Raw genomic sequence first — 16,707 nt, forward strand, 5'->3', positions numbered from 1 at the left:
TCTAAAGGATCCTCTTTCCCCCATGGCTTGTGAGGGTTTTTGAAACTGAAAAGAGGACAGATTTCTGCAGGTGCTTTAGAAAAAAAATTGCCATGAGTTAAGTCTACTCTGTGATGTCAACATATACATATGATATATATATATATGTGTGTGTGTGTGTATATATATATATACATGCATTCAATGATTAAATATTCAATTTATATGTTTTGGAAATAATACACATATTCATTCAAAGTAGCAAGTGTAATAGGGAAATTTCCTAAAATTCGTACACTAAGTATCACATTTTTTAATGATTTCGTTGATAGAGCAGCTTTCCAGATGCAGCTCTTTTCATGTTACTGGTATTTACCTTCTTTCATCAATATAATCCTCGATGTTGGAGGTGGGGCCTTGTGGGAGGTGTTTGGGTCATGGGGACAGATCCCTCATAACTTGGTGCTGTCCCACTGATAGTGAGTGAGGTCTCAGGAGATCTGTTGTTTAAAAGTGTGTAGCACCTCCCCCGCTTGCTCTCTTGCTCCCAGTCTCTCCATGTGAGAAGCCTGCTCCCACTTTGCTGTCTGCCATGAATGGAAGCCTCCTGAGGCCTCCCCAAAAGGTGAGCAGTTGCCAGCACCATGCTTCCTGTAAAGCCTGCAGACCTGTGAGCTGATTAAACCTTTTTTCTTTATAAATTACCCAGCCTCAGGTATTTACTTATAGCAACAGGAAAACACCCTCATGCAACACATATCTCTGGGCCCTGTATTTCTGTAAACATAGAGCTTCAATCAGATTCAGAATTGATTTATTTGGCAAAAATAATTGAAATACCGAGCAAACATCTGCCTCAGTGAATGGCCACTATTTCTTCTACAACTACATTTATGTTCCACTTGAATTTCACTTTGCGTTATCACTTTTCTTTTCTTTCTTTTCTTTCTTTTTTTTTTTTTTTTTTTGCAGTTTCATGTTTGTTGACCACTTACCTCTTTTGATTGTTCATTTTTGTAAAATGTCATGTGAGCGTCTCACTGGGAGACAAGGAGGCAAGACAACGGCATGCTTTGCTCTCTTTATAAACTCAGTAACAAATATGCAGTGATTGGCAACCTCATACTTTGAAAGAAATGATGGGTCACTGATCATGATTGCATCTGTTATTTATGTTGTGATTTGTGGACTGAAGAGCTCACACAAAGTTTGTACTTTACAAAATCACTCACAGTTAAAATACCATGGCAACTGAATTTGGAACCATGTTGGGGAACTCATGTTATTTAATTAAATCATGGTTATTGGAACTAGGTGGAGCAGTGATGACCTGCACCTCTTTTTTCCTGATGTTTTCTTTTACATCTGCAATAAAATTTACAATTTTCCTAATATAGACTTTGAAATTGTCTATCAATTCTAAAAATATTTTAGTTTTTGTTGCTCTTGTGAATCACCCTTTATACTACATTTTATAAATGAGCTTCACTGGTATATAGTATACAGGACAGTTTTTAGTTTCTGTGATTAATAGCTTTTAATGGATTGCTTGAGTTTTAAAAAAAATTTTAAGTAGATACATCATCTGAGAATTTAAAACTCTATCTTTTCCATTGAGATATATGTTTATCTTATTGGTTTGGCAGTTGTATGCATTGGTAGAGACTCCAGGATAATGTTGAATAATATTAATTATAATACTGACTTTAACGATGTATTAGTCATGTCTCTTATTTTCTGAATTTGATGCTTTGACATCTGGGCCTTGTTGACCCTGGAGGGACTGCCCCTCTCAGGATAAGCTAACCGCTAGACGTAATAAACAAGTTGCCTGCATGTATGCCTTTCCTATATAATCCAACCAATCCAGAGTTTATACCCCCTTCTTTATAGTCTCTTCATCACTCTTTATTTTTCTTTGTCTCTGTTTATCTCTTTTGAAGTCTTTAATCTTCTTTATCACTCTCACATTTCTGGCCACCGTTCTGCTTCTCTAATTCCCTCAGGGCCAGATAGCAGCCTCTTCTTTCCAGAAGCCAATGACGTTATTCAAACCAGCCAGTGCTAAGCCTGATTGCCCTGACTTGCTTGTCCCGTCCCATGGAACTGCAATAAAGATTCTTTCCCAGTTTTCCCCTGTTCCGTCTGCCTCCTGACTGACCTTGATGTTTCCCTGTCCTGCCCCTTGTGGTGTGCTGTGCCTACAGCTTCTAGAGGACTGTGAGTAGTAAAATAAACTGCTTCCCTCATGACAGTCATTTCTGTGTTTGTGTGTCTTACCATTACTGATTCAAACAAATCCTGGGTACTATGAATGTAAATGACATTTCTGTTCGTGCTTTATTGTTAAATATACCCTTTGCTGTAGGTTTTGGAGACCTTTTATCAGTATAAAAACATCTTCCTCAGATACTAGCTGCTTATGAAGTTTTAAATTTTCTTTTCTTTTCTTTTCTTTTTTTTCCGAGACAGAGGCACGCTCTGTTGCCCAGGCTGGAGTGCAGTGGCGCGATCTCGGCTCACTGCAAGCTCCACCTCCCAGGTACCCACCATTCTAATGCCTCAGCCTCCCCAGTAGCTGGGACTACAGGCGTCTGCCCCCACGCCTGGCTAATTTTTTGTATTTTTAGTAGAGACGGGGTTTCACCGTGTTAGGCAGGATAGTCTCGATCTCCTGACCTCGTGATCCACCTGCCTCAGCCTCCCAAAGTGCTGGGATTATAGGCGTGAGCCATCGCGCCTGGCATGAAGTTTTAAATTTTCTTAAAAAGGAGTGGTGTTGAATTTCATCAAGAGCCTTTTTGACACTTATTGAAATAATTATTTGTTTTTTCTGCTATGAATTTTACCAATAAAAATGATACTGATTGAACAATAGGTTAAAATTAAAGTTTCATCAAAGACCGCCAGGATATAATAACTGTGAAAGTCCAAATCATCATATGTAGATTTTCATAGCAAATATCTGAGAATCTGTGCCACAACTGTTAATTCCCCTCATTTACTTTAACAGTATGAAATGATGTAAAGTGGAGAAGACTGCAGGGAGCTCTTGCCTCACACTCTCCCCTACCTTGCCTTTGACAGTCCTATGTGTGGGGAGGAAAATAATGCAAACTCTTAATCCTGGGTCTAGAGGAGGACTCTTCAGGAGGCCACCAAGACAACTGACCAAAAACTCCTGGAATTAATAAGCAGTTACAGCAAGGATGCAGCATACAGGGTTAATATAGAAAAGTCAATTGCAATTGCTCTTTTACACACCAGCGATGAGCAATTGGAAGTTGAAGTTAAAAAGATACCATTTATGTTCACATCCCTCCCTGCAAATGGAATACTTAGGTATAAATCTAACAAAATATATAAAAGATGTATAAGGAAACCTAGAAAATTTTGATTAAAGAAATCAAAGAAGGACTAAATAAATAGAGAGGTATTCCGTGTTCACAGATAGGAAGGCCTAGCATTTGCGAAATGTCAGTTCTTCCCAACTTGCTCTGTAGATCCAATGCAATCACTATCGATATCTCACCAATTTATCTTGTGGATATTGACAAATTGACTCCAAAGTTTATATGGAGAGGCACACAAAAAAATAGGAAACAAGAATAGCCAACACAGTATTAGAATAAAAGAAAGTCTGGGACTAACACTACCCAATCTCAAGATTTACAAGAAATCTATAGCAATCCAGACAGTGTGGTATTGGCAAAAGAACAGAAAAATAAATCAATGGAACAGAATAGAAAGCTCCAAAATAGACTTATACAAATATTTGACAAACGGGCAAAGGTAATAAAGGAAAGATAATCTTTTCAACAGATCATGCTGGCACAAGTGGATATCCACATGGAAAAACAAAAACAAAGAACCTAGACACAGATCTTACATCATTCAAAAAATTTAACTCAAAATGGATGAGAACTAAGTAAACTATAAAACTTCTAGAAGATAACATAGAAGAAAATCTAGATGACCTTGGGTATGGCAGTGACTTTTTAGATACAACACCACCAGTGGCATCATCCATGAAAGAAATAATTGATAAGCTGGACTTCATTCAGGTTAAAAGCTCTTGTGAAGTGCACAATCAAGAGAATGAAAGGACAAGCCACAGATGGGGAAAAATACTTGCAAAAGACATATCTGATAAAATACTGTTATCCAAAATATATAAACCCTTAAAATTCAACAATAAGAAAATGAACAGTCCAATTAAAAAATTGACAAAAGATCTGAACGGACACCTCACCAAAAAAGATACAGATGGCTAATAAGCATATGAAAAAAATGCTCAACATCATATGTCATTAGGGAATAGCAAGTTAAAAATGATACCACTGCATACCTATTAGAATGGCTAAAATTGAAAACACTGGCAATACCAAATGCTGAGAAGAATGTAGAGCAATAAGAACACTCACTTATTGTTGGAGGGAGAGCAAAATCGAGTAGCCACATAAGAAGATGGTTTGGCAACTTCTTACAAAATTAAACACACTTTTGCCATATGATCCTGCAATTGCACTCCTGTTTGCCTAAGTGAGCTGGAAACTGATGTTTACACAAATGTCTGCACACATTTCTAGCTGCTTTATCCATAAGTGCCAATGTTGGTGGCAAGCAACATGTCCTTCAATAGGTGAATGAATAAATGAACTGTGGTTTACTCAGACAGTGGAATATTATTCAGTGATAAGAAGAAATGGGCTGGGCGCGGTGGCTCATGCCTGCAATCTCATCACTTTGGGAGCCTGGACACCTGTTGGTGGATTGCTTGCACCTAGGGTTCAAGACCAACCTGGACAACATGGTGAAACCCCATCTCTAAAAACTCATAAACTCGCCGGGCATGGTGGTGCACCTGTAAACCCAGCTACTGGAGAGGATGAGGCCGAAGAATCACTTGAACCCAGGAGGTGAAGTTTGTCGTGAGATGAGATTGTGCCACTGTACTCCAGCCTGGGCAACAGATCAAGACTCTGTCTCTAAAAAAGAAACAAAGGAAAGAAAACAAACAAAAAAGAAATGAGCTATGAAGATGTGAAAAGATAAAGATATGGAGTACTATGCTTTGAATATGGGTCGGCCCTTCCAAAATTCGTGTTTAGTCTTGATTCCCAATGTGGCAGTGCTGGGAGGTAGTTTAAGAGGTGATTAAATCATTAAAATGGATTAATCTCTTTCAGGGCTAGTTCTCATGGCAATGGATTAGTTACCACGAGAGTGGGTTGTCATAAGCAAGCTTGCCTCTCCTGGTTGGTCCCTCTTTTGCATACACCCACTTCTTATCCTGCTTATCCGCCATGTTATGATGCAGTCAATGGGCCTTCCCCAGACACTGGCACCATTCTCTTTGGACTTTACTGCCTCCAGAACCATGATCCAAAATACATCTCTTTTCTTTATGGACTACCCAATCTCAGGTATTCTGTTATGGTAACAGAAAATAGACTGAAACATGGAGGAACCATAAGTGCATATTAATAAAGAAAATACATCAATTTGAAATGGCTACATACTGTATATTTCCAACTATATGATATTATGGAAAAGGTATAATTATGGAAACAATAAAAAAGATCAGTGGTTGCCAGGGTTTAAAGGGGAGGGAGAGATTAATAGGCAGAACACAGGATTTTTAGGACAGTGAAACTAATCTGAATGATTCTATAATGGTGGATACATGTCATTGTACATTTCTGAAAACCCACAGATTGTGCAATCTGAAGAGTAAACCCTAAGTAAACTATGGACTTTGGATGCTAATGATGTGTCCATGTAGGTTCATCAATTGTTACAGTGCGATTTTTGTAGAATTGTGGTAGTGGAGGAGACTGTGCATGTGTGAGGCAGGCGACAAATGGGAACTCCCTGTACTTTTTGCTCAGTTTTGCTGTGAATCTAATACTGCTCTAAAAAATAAAGTCTGTTTCAAAAAACAAAAACCAAAAGTGGATGGCTTTAACGTAGATTAGATTGTGCTGATGAAAGAATTGGTGAATGGGAATTAAGATCTGATGAATATACCCAGAATAGATAAAGAAATAGAAAATATACACAATTAAGAGATAAGGAAGCTAGTGTTAGAAGATCTAACATACAATTTCATTAGAGTTTCAGAAGAAGTGAATAATGAGAAGCAATGTTTGAAAACAAAATAAATTACAATTTTCCGGAATAGTGAAAGGCAGATATTTGTAGATTCAGAAACCTCAATGAATTATCAGGCAAGTTAAGTAAAAAGAAATCCACAGTCCCACTGTGTGCAGCAGAGACAAAGAAAAGGTCTTAAAATCATGCAGAGGGGAAACAGAGATGAACCAATAGAAATAATAATTTGACAGGTGACTTCTCAACAGCAACAGTGAAAGGTAGAAGACAGTAGGGATAATTTCCTCAAAAAACCAAGCTTTTACTGTCAATTAAAATTTTACATTCACTGAAACCATCTTTGAAGAATGAGGGTGAAATAAAGATATCCTAGGAAAAAAAATACTCAGCTGTATGTCAAATGCTAGACAATAATGTGTGTGTTTGTGTGTGTGTGTGTGTGTGTGTGTGTGTGTGTGTGTTTGAAACCAAAGTGTCCCAACATCCATGTATTTCCTGGTTTAAAGTTGTTTAACTTGAGACTTTATTGAGTGTGGATATTATCATTATAGGTAGCCGTTGAAAGAATAGACACAGTATGTAAGTTTTCAACAAGAAGCCTAAGAAGGAGAATAAGAGAAAAATCCTAATCACATGAAGTAGACAAGAAAGGAAGAAAAAAAACCCCAGAAAAATCCAGGGTAATAGTAAGTACAAAATAAGATGTTAAAAACAAAATATATAATCACATTCACAGTGAAAAAATAGTAGGCTGGGCGTTTTTGCTCATGTCTGTAATCTCAGAGCTTTGGGAGGCCAAGACAAAAGAATTGCTTGAGGCCAGGAGTTAGAGACCAGCCTAGGCAACACAGTGAGACCCCCATCTGTGTAAAAACATGTTTGTATAATGATTTTTTTTTGAAAACTAAGAAACCAACATAAAAAAAACTATCTTATTATTTAGTGCTATATATTTTTCTCTTGTTCAGTTTGGGCTTTTTTTCCCCATGGTTATTGGGATATAGTTTTTTCTTATTTATTGCTTTTTAGATGTTGTGAAATCTGTTTATTCCTGTTTAATCCAAGAGTTTTTATCTCTGTATTTCTTTTTCTAATCACTGTATTTCTTAATTTCTGTGCAGTTGGAACCCTCTTGTCTGTATTTTTTTTTTTTTTTTTTTGAGACAGAGTCTTGCTCTGTCGCCCAGGCTGGAGTGCAGTGGCGCGATCTTGGCTCACTGCAAGCTCCGCCTCCCGGGTTCACGCTATGACTAAAGAATGTGTTCGGTAAAACTCTACTATTCAAAATGTGTTAAGGTTTCTTTGTGGCCCAACATAAAACATTTTTGGACATGTTTGGTGATTTTACATAAAAACATATATTCTGTAGTGAAAAGTTTTAATGTATCAAATTGAATGTATTGATTACATTATTCAAGTCCTTTATGAGCCTCTTTATTAGACGAGCTAGATTCTTTTTTTTTTTTTTTTTTTTTTTTGAGACGGTCTCCCTCTGTCACCCAGCCTGGAGTGCAGTGGTGCAATCTCTACTCACTGCAGTCTCCGCCTCCCAGGTTCAAGCTATTCTCCTGCCTCAGCCTCCCGAGTAGCTGGGATTACAGGCACCTGCCACCATGCCCAGCTAATTTTTTTGTACTTTTGGTAAGACGGGGTTTCACCATGTGGGCCAGGCTGGTCTCAAACCCCTGACCTCAGGTGATCTGCCTGCCTTGGCCTCCCAAAATGCTGGGATTACAGAGATAAGTTAGGTTCTTAAGAGATGTGTATTAAAAGCTCCTACTTTAGTTATATTTTTATCCAAGTTTTTTTTCTAATTGTTTAAAATGTACACATTTTACTGTGTATTATTGGTACATACAGATTTTTTTACTTATATTTTCTTCAAAAAATAGCTTTTATCTTAACAATGATTCTATTTATTCTGATTTATACTTATAACTATTGACTTCAATTCACCTGACATTAATATTGCCATTCGTGCTTTGTTTTTGTTGAGTTTGCTTTGTTCTCACTTTTTTTTACCTTTATCTACCTATCTTTATTTGTTTTAAAGTGTTCTTCTTATAAAAACAAACATGGTATAAACAGATTCTGATTAATGTGATAGTTTCCGTCCTAATAGAAGTACACAGACTGATCACATTTATTATAACAATTGATATATGTGATTTATTCCTTCTGTCTTACATTGTGCTTCATCTTTATTTTACTGTTGGCCTCCCCCAGACTTTCTTATCTTTTTCTGATTTGAAATCCACTCTTTTCCCCGATACCCCACACTGCTGTTGATTTGGAAACTTGACTGAAAAACAATTCTACAATTCCATTCATAGTTATCTTCTTTATTTGCCACTTTCATGGGAAAACAAGTTTTTCGATATTTTTCCTCACTAAGATTCTATTTGTCCATTGCTTTCCCCTTCATCCCAATAGATGAGACCTTTAGAATGTTTTTATGTTTTGCATCTAGTTACATAGCTGCTAGATTTTGCTGAGATAGTTTAACATTTTGAACTTCAGATTATTAGTTTTTCCCTTGAAGTGTATCTGTTCTGTTTAAAGTGTCTTTGCCTTTGACACTCCCCCATTTCTCTGCTCACCACCACCCTTTTTTCATGGTTCCATCTTCAAGTCCCTGTCTTAATTACTTTCTTAAGTGTTTTGCCCAAACAGGATGGATAGGTGATATATTCTCTGAATCTTTGCATAACTGTTAGTACAGTTTTTATTTTGCTCCAACAGATGATTGATATTCATTTGCATGTAACATATCATCGTGCCTCTTTATCTACCGCCTGAGCCATATTCTCCAGGCTAGCTTTTATCCGTAGTAAGCTGATATTTTAATCTGTATCTACTGCGTGGTCTCTTATTCTGAATTTCGACTGAAGAGAAAAAGGAACATGGTTGCTTTTTTTTTAATGCAGCAATAAAGAATAAATAGAAACACTTGCAATGTTTATAATTGCTTAAATTGAAATATCATATGTATATATATGAATAAGCATGAATAATATTCTGAGTACATTAGTATTATATTGAACGTTAAATACTGATTGATCCAACTACTAGTCATTGAGCTCCTGGAAGCCAGGGACAACATTTTAAACATTTCTGTGTCTCTAATGTATTTGCTGGAAGACAAAATATATTTCTCTTCCTACCCTTCCTCTCCCCCAACTCCTCCAATCTAAAATTGACCCTGTTTTCAGTACAACAAGATTCCAGATGGAAGTCAAGGTATATAGTGATTTTATTAACCCCGGTAGCAAAAATATTGTTTCAATAAAGATAAAAATTTTACATTCCATCTATGGTTTCCTTAATTTAAAAATATATTGGTAATACAGTTATATAGTTCAAAATCAAAGTGATATAAAATAATATTCATTAAGCCATCTTGCTCCCACCCTTGTCTCTATCAGGTTTGTACCTGTTTTTCCCTGCAGAGTTCATGCATTCAACAAATATTTATTAAATATTTATTGAGTACTTAGGTGCTCATTGTGTGCCAGACACTGTTCTAAGTGCTAAGGGCACAGCAATGGAAACAACAACAACAACAACAACAACAACAACAACAAACAGGAAAAATAATTGTGGCCCCATGATGCTTACTTCTAGTAGGAGAGACAAATTAACAAAACAAATAAGTTATATCGAATATTAGGAGATAAGTGCTGCAGAGGAAAAGAAAACAGGTGTGCACCACCATGCCTGGCTATTTTATTATTATTGTTTTTTTAGAGATGAGGTCCTGCTATGCTGCCCAGCCTGGTCTCAAACTCCTGGGATCCAGGATTTTGATTACTCCTGTAATCCTCTTTGCCTCCCAAAGTACTGAGATTACAGGCATGAGCCATGTGCCCAGCCAATATATATAATTTTTCTTTTGAGACAAGGTCTGGCTCTGTCACCCAGGCTGGAGTCCGGCGGCTCACTGCAATCTCCGCCTCCTAGGCTCAAGGGATCCTCCCACTTCAGCCTCCTGAGTAGCTAGGACTACGGGTGCATGTCACCACACTTGGCTTAGTTTTGAATTTTGTTTTGTAGAAACAGGGTTTTGCCACATTGCCCAGGCTGGTCTCAAACTCCTGGGCTCAAGAGATCCAGCCACCTTGGCCTCCCAAAGTGCTGGGATTACAGGGGAGAGCCACCATACTGGGCCAAGATTTTTTTTAATTGGTTAAAACAAAGGTTTGGTATTGCCTAAAATAACTAAACAAGGTGGTATTTTATACACTGTTTAGTCAAACTGAGTATTTTCTGTCTTCCTTTCAAACACTGATTCAATGTGATTTTTGAGTGTGTTTTTCTCATTATTTGTCTTGCGAAAGAATTTCCTCCTTATTTGAAGAAAAGATATATTTTGAGGAGACAGTAGTGGCCCTTCGGCCACGCCCAGGGCCGCGGTTCGCTCTTCCCCGCGTGCGGCCAGGCTGCCAGCACTGGGGACGTCGGGCGCCCGCCCGTCCGCAGCCAGCGTGGACAGCGGCCGCTCTGGGGAGGCGGCGGGGCAGGGGCGAGGGGAGGCCCAGCCCGGGGTCCGCCGAGCGTGACCTTCCCCGGGGCGAACCTCCTATCCCCACCCCTTCCCGGAATCCGTGCAGGGGCACTGGCCACGCCTGCAATCATAGCAAAAATGTCCCAGTGGGGACCATTCAGTAGCAAGAAATAGCACGGCGCGCCACCCTTACAGTCACTAACTCTTTTGTTCTGCGTGTTTAGGTAGAAACGTGACTCAGAGAATCGGGTTCCCGCTCTGCAGCCTAAGCCGGAGGCGATGGTTTCCGCTTCTGCTTCTCTTGGCAGTGACCTGCCTTGACTTGGTCTGCTGCCTTTTGCAATCTGCTCTTGAAGGAAGTGCCAGCCTCTCGCATCTTCCTAGGAACAAGTCCGACCACGATCAGGGCTATTGTGAAATTAACTAAATTAGTCCGTTCTCTCGACTTTTGGACTCTCTCCTCTGAATGCCTTATAGGTATAGTTTGGCAATCTTCCTTGCTCACACCTGGGTGTGAACCTGCGTGTACCCAGCCGGGGAGATATCGGGGTCTGTACAGGATTGGTACCCCTTATGGGTTAGAAAGACCTTCTTTCCTTAGCTCCAAGGCCAGATCTACGGGTGCTGTTCCGGTGCTGAGAGACAGTGTGTTTCTAACAGAAAATAAGTGATATAATTAAGCACTCAGCGCATGCACTCAAACACACAGAGCCAGTGAGATAATGGGTAAGCATTAGAGATGCAGAAATGCAATTTAGTCCTCAAAAAATTCACTCTAATGAGGAAACAGACCAGCAAGGACGTAACTGCAGTTCTCTGATTCATGTATTTTCTTATTCTTCTTGCATTAAAGAATGCGATAGCCTCATAGCTGGGTACATTAATTTCATATTTAATCGTGTGGGTTTTTTTATGGAATGAAGACATGGTAGACCATGTAAAGACATCTATGAAAATAAGCCAGTTTGATGGTGTTTTTTGCATCTTGAAGAATAGTATGTAAAAATATGCAAAGTGCTTTACAAGTAAAGTTTGTTAATAAGTACCTGTAGCTTACCTGGTTTAGATTAGGTTTATATGTTAAGAAACATCCAACAGGTACAATTTGCCAAGTAGAGTGTAGCAATAAGCACTCAGATTGTACTTGACAATCCTATGACTAAGACATTATCATTTGTCCTTTTTTTTTATTTTTTAAAGATAAGGAAACATATAGAGGAAATACCATATTGTCAAATAAGTATCACAGTCAAGCTCACACAGCTGGCGAGTATGGCACTACACAGTTTTGTCAGGCCATTTTCATATAGAGATTGCTTGGCCACATTAAAACAGAAAATGTTGCTCTTAAAATGATGCTGTAGGCCAGGTGGGGTGGCTCATGCCTGTTATCCCAGCACTCTGGGAGGCCGAGAGGGGTGGATCACTTTAGGTCAGGAGTTCCAGACGAGCCTGGCCAACATGGTGAAACCTCTACTAAACCTCTACCAAAAATACAAAAATTAGCTGGGCATGGTGGTGCATGTCTGTATTCCCAGCTATTTGGGAAGCTGAAGCAAGAGAATTGCTTGAACCCAGGAGGCAGAGGTTGCAGTGAGCCGAGATTGCGCCACTGCACTCTAGTCTAGGTGACAAAACGAGATTCTGTCTTTAAAAAATAAATAAATAAAAAGGTGCTGTAGTATTGCAAGGCTAAGTAGGGTCAGCAGATGAAGTTCCTCAAGACTTCCAGCATTACTGTATAGCTAAATTCTTGGGAGAAAACAGTAACCTACCAATTGGACATACGGAATTCACAAGTAGTTCTTTTGACACAACTAGGCCAAGCATGAGTTGAGGAAGTTAAAAACATTATGTGAATTGTGCAGGTAACTGCTAAAGAACAGACTTCTCTTATGCAGTCTGAAAACAACTTTAGTCTATTTTGCTGCCCTTAGACAAATGAAAAGAGCCAGTACAGATGTATAAAAATGGCCTATGTGTAACTGAAAGTGATCAAGGTTGTCATTTTGATGTTGGAGTGTTAGCTACCCTCGAAGACATTTTATTGCTGTATTGATGGTAGTATTTAAAACATAATATCTACAATAGTACCAGGTTTTATAGCCAAAGAAATTGTAAATATAATACCAGGCCAGGCACAGTGGGTCATGCCTGTAATCCAAGAACCTTGGGAGACCGAGGTGGGAGGATCGCTTGAGGCCAGGATGTCGAGACCAGCCTAGGCAACATAAGCAAGACCCTGTCTCTACAAAATAAAATTAGCCAGGTGTGGTGGTGTGTACCTGTAGCCCTAGCTACTCAGGAGGCTGAGGCGGGGAAGGTTGCTTGAGCCCAGAAGTTCGAGAGTTCGAGGCTGCAGTGAGTTGTGATCGTGCCACTGCAGTCCAGCCTGGATGAAAGAGTGAGGCACTGTCTGTCTCCAAATAAATAAATAAATAAATAATCCTATGCATTACTGCGTCTTGGTTCACAGTACTGTGTAAAACGTCTCATCCTGACGTTACTAGATAAATGATCAATAAATTATCCGAATTATCTTACTCTGGTAAGAACATTTATTGAGAGAATAGGTTCAAACATTTGCAGTGAAAGGTTAGAAGTTTTTGTGGATTTCATAGTCTTATGCAAAACTGAATTCTAAAGAATTTAATGTTGCCAGTACTGATCTTCCTGAGATCGTAAGATAAAGGGTTAGTATGCTTTTGGAATTTTCTCTGGGGTTTTTAGTCAATGACTTCTTAGCTTGTTAAAGCATCACATAGGTGAGGGTTGAATATGCTTGAAATAGCCTTTTTTGTTCCATGGCTGGTGAACACATGTATTGCCCAAGCAGCTATCTTGCCAGAATGTGCATCAAGTGGTACAAAATGATAACTACTAATGGAACATGATATGCTGCCCCTGCCCTACCAATGTTAGAACATTATAAAGGATATTGCGTTAATTATATAATCTAGTTAATTCCACACAGAGGCTCTCCTACAAAAGAAGAAAACATACTGTTGATCTTCCACTTATAATCATATTGTCTGGTTTTCTGGTGTGAATGTTAAAATCTGCCGTTTTTTGATTGAGTACACATTTATTCCCCCAGGATGCTACCTTATAATACATCATGGTCTTAAGGGAACATATAAAGGGCTAAATGTGGCCTATGGCCCATATTAGCCTGTTTTTATTACTCATTTGAGGAAGATAGAAAATTGCTGTTGTAACTGATACTTAGTTCACTTAAGCCTGGATGGAATAAATTGGCATTACTCCAGACAGTGGAGCAAATTGTCATGATGCTACCTTTCTCCAGTGATTTGAAATGTCATTTTCACTATATAGGAAATTCTTTATAGCTTCGGGTTGTTTCTGTGCTTTTTATTGAGTTCCATTGATCTTTGCGTCTATTGCATCTATTTTTAGGATAGCAATATTTTTAGTTACTATAGTCTTATAATTTTTGATATAAGCAAACTTGTTTCTCTTACTTAATGAAATCTTATCTGTTCATTTTTGCAGATTTGCACATTAAGATTGTCTATTTCTTCAAAAAAATCCTGTTAGGATGTTAATTTGATTCCTATTATGTTTATTAAATAATTTGGTGACACATTTTGACAATAAATCTCTATCCAGAAACAGGGCTTTTGTGTCCCTTAGTCTTATAGTTTTATTAATACACCTACCCTCTTCTATTTGGTTATTGTTTTAATTGCTTTGGATTGGAAAAATAGATTAAGAGTTTAGATATTGTATATAAAATAAGACTAAATATGTTCTGAGAATCTAAAACGTGGTCAAAGCTTTCTTTTCCTCTACAGCTTTTAAAATGCGGTACATGTGTTCTAGTGTATGGACTTTATGAGACATAGTTTGTCTCTGCAGAGGCAATTTCTAAACTTTTAGCTTTGTGGTGGGGCATCTATCAAATGTGGGATCTACAGCAGTTTTGTGCGTCTAGTAAGCCATGTATTGCCTGGTCTTAAAGTTATTTATGTCTCTTGTATATCTGTTTCCTTTAGCTAATTGTGTTTCCAAAGGACAGAATGCATGTGATTATATGCCTAATGGATTTTGGTTCCATTGAATTAACTAGTACCATACTTGTAATTCTGTAACGCAGCTCACCTCCATTTAAAAATACGTATTTTTATTTATAAATATGTTGCAATTCAATTTGCCTTCCATGAATGAAGATCTTTGAAGACAGGGTATGTGTCTTCCTGTTTTAAACTTTTTCCATTTCCTAACCTCTTGAACAGTTCCATGTACTGTCCTAAATGAATGTTGGCTAGATCGTGTTGAAATGGCAAAGTAGCCTTTAAATAACAAAGCATGAAGAAAATAGTGACTTGAGTTTCTGGAAGATCCATAGCCTTTCTAAGGGATGTTAGTGCTGTATATGCAACAAATGAGAACATTAAGAAGGGTGTTTTATTTTATCAGCTATGTGCCTGTTGATCCTGTGAAAGAAAATTTTATGTTCTTAAAGGGAAAACTTTTTTCAATTGCCTTCCCAACTCCTTTCAAATCAAGAGTACCTCTTGTAGCAGTTTCAAAGGTTAGCCATTATTTTTTCACAACACAAATACTAAACTCACTAAAACATTTGTTTAAAATAATTTTTAGAGTTAATATTATTAGTCTAATTATAAATGACTATCTGTGTTTAAAATTCAAATACTTGGAGATGTCATTCTTAGAAATCACACTCTGATAGTTTCATCTTAACATTGCCTTACAAGGAAAATATGCTTTTGTGAAAAAGAGGAAAATGAATTAAATTGTTGTCTTAGATATCCTTTATCTAATGGTCTCTAACAAATTCTACATTGTTCTCTCATGATATAAATGAATTTGGGCTAAAAATAGGATGTTTACTTTTTTCTAGTTCCTTAAATGAATTTGTCCTAGGAAAAATATTATTTTACCATGCATCATAAGAAACTAATAAAAATTTTAGAACTATCTAATAGAACTAATTTTTCCTAAATAGCATAAATAATCATGGAAAGTATGGTACATCTCTTATGAAAAAATAATATTTTCAGAAGAGGTTTATTTTTTGAATTTTCTTCCATTAACTGTCTATTCTTTCTTTTGTTTGTTTGTTTGAGACGGAGTCTCGCTGTGTTGCCCAGGCTGGAATGCAGTGGCACGATCTCCACTCACTGCAAGCTCCGCCTCGAGGGTTCACGCCATCCTGCAGCCTCAGCCTCCGGAGTAGCTGGGACTACAGGCGCTCGCCAACACTCCCGGCTAATTTTTTTTTTGTATTTTTAGTAGATACTGGGTTTCACCGTGTTAGCCAGGACGGTCTCGGTCTTCTGACCTCGTGATCTGCCTGCCTAGGCCTTCCAAAGTACTAGGATTAAAGGCGTGAGCCACCGCGCCCGGCCATTAAGTCTGCATTCTTAAAAATTATTAGGCTGAGCGCAGTAGATCACTACTGTAATCATAGCATTTTGGGAGGCCGAAGCGGGAGTATCACTTGAGCCCAGGAGTTTAAGGCTGCAGTGAGCCATGATTGTTTCTCTGCACTCCAGTCTGGGTGACAGAGTGAGCCTGTGTCTCAGAAAAGAAACAACAACAACAACAACAAAAACAACAAAAACTGAAAGACGACTTAGGTTTGTAAATTTGTTTTCCCTGTCTCAGGAAGTTCTAGAAGATATTTTGGACCTTGATTTATCTGTCTCAGAAACAGACGATTTTATCCAGCTTGTAAGTGGCGAAAAGACAGTGTTTGGATCCATTCCACTGGCTCATCGATATGGGGGCCAGCAGGTAAGAGTAGCAACAGCACCACTTCCCTTATGCAAATAGAATTATTTGATGGAAATGCTGTCCTACTAAGGCAATTACTGTGCATTAATTTTTAAAATAGTGCATTGGGAGTTCAACAAGATGTACCTAAAGGAATATGTCATCAGAGGATGTTTATAGATTAGCTGATGTGATTTCTTGCTGTGCTAAAGCTAGAGCCTAATTCTTTGAATGGAACTGAGAATACTGGGGCAGCATAAATATAAATTTTCTGTGGATTATTACTAGAGAACTCATTCAGTGCACTTTTGGCAAGACATTTTGGCAAAATGAAGCAGTACAATGTGTCA

At 38.1% G+C, this 16,707-nt stretch overlaps 1 protein-coding gene across 1 annotated transcript in view; it reads left to right on the forward strand.

Annotated features, from left to right (window-relative positions):
• Positions 1–16,707, forward strand: part of LOC115935973 (outer dynein arm-docking complex subunit 2-like) — a 130,496-nt gene that overhangs the window by 109,955 nt on the left and 3,834 nt on the right. The window contains exon 5 of the mRNA XM_055353360.2: positions 16,250–16,378. Coding sequence (XP_055209335.2) covers positions 16,250–16,378 — 129 coding nt within the window. The remainder of the gene's footprint in view (positions 1–16,249; positions 16,379–16,707) is intronic.

This window comes from Gorilla gorilla, chromosome 8 (genome assembly GCF_029281585.2).
Source record: "Gorilla gorilla gorilla isolate KB3781 chromosome 8, NHGRI_mGorGor1-v2.1_pri, whole genome shotgun sequence".
Classification (NCBI taxonomy): domain Eukaryota; kingdom Metazoa; phylum Chordata; class Mammalia; order Primates; family Hominidae; genus Gorilla; species Gorilla gorilla.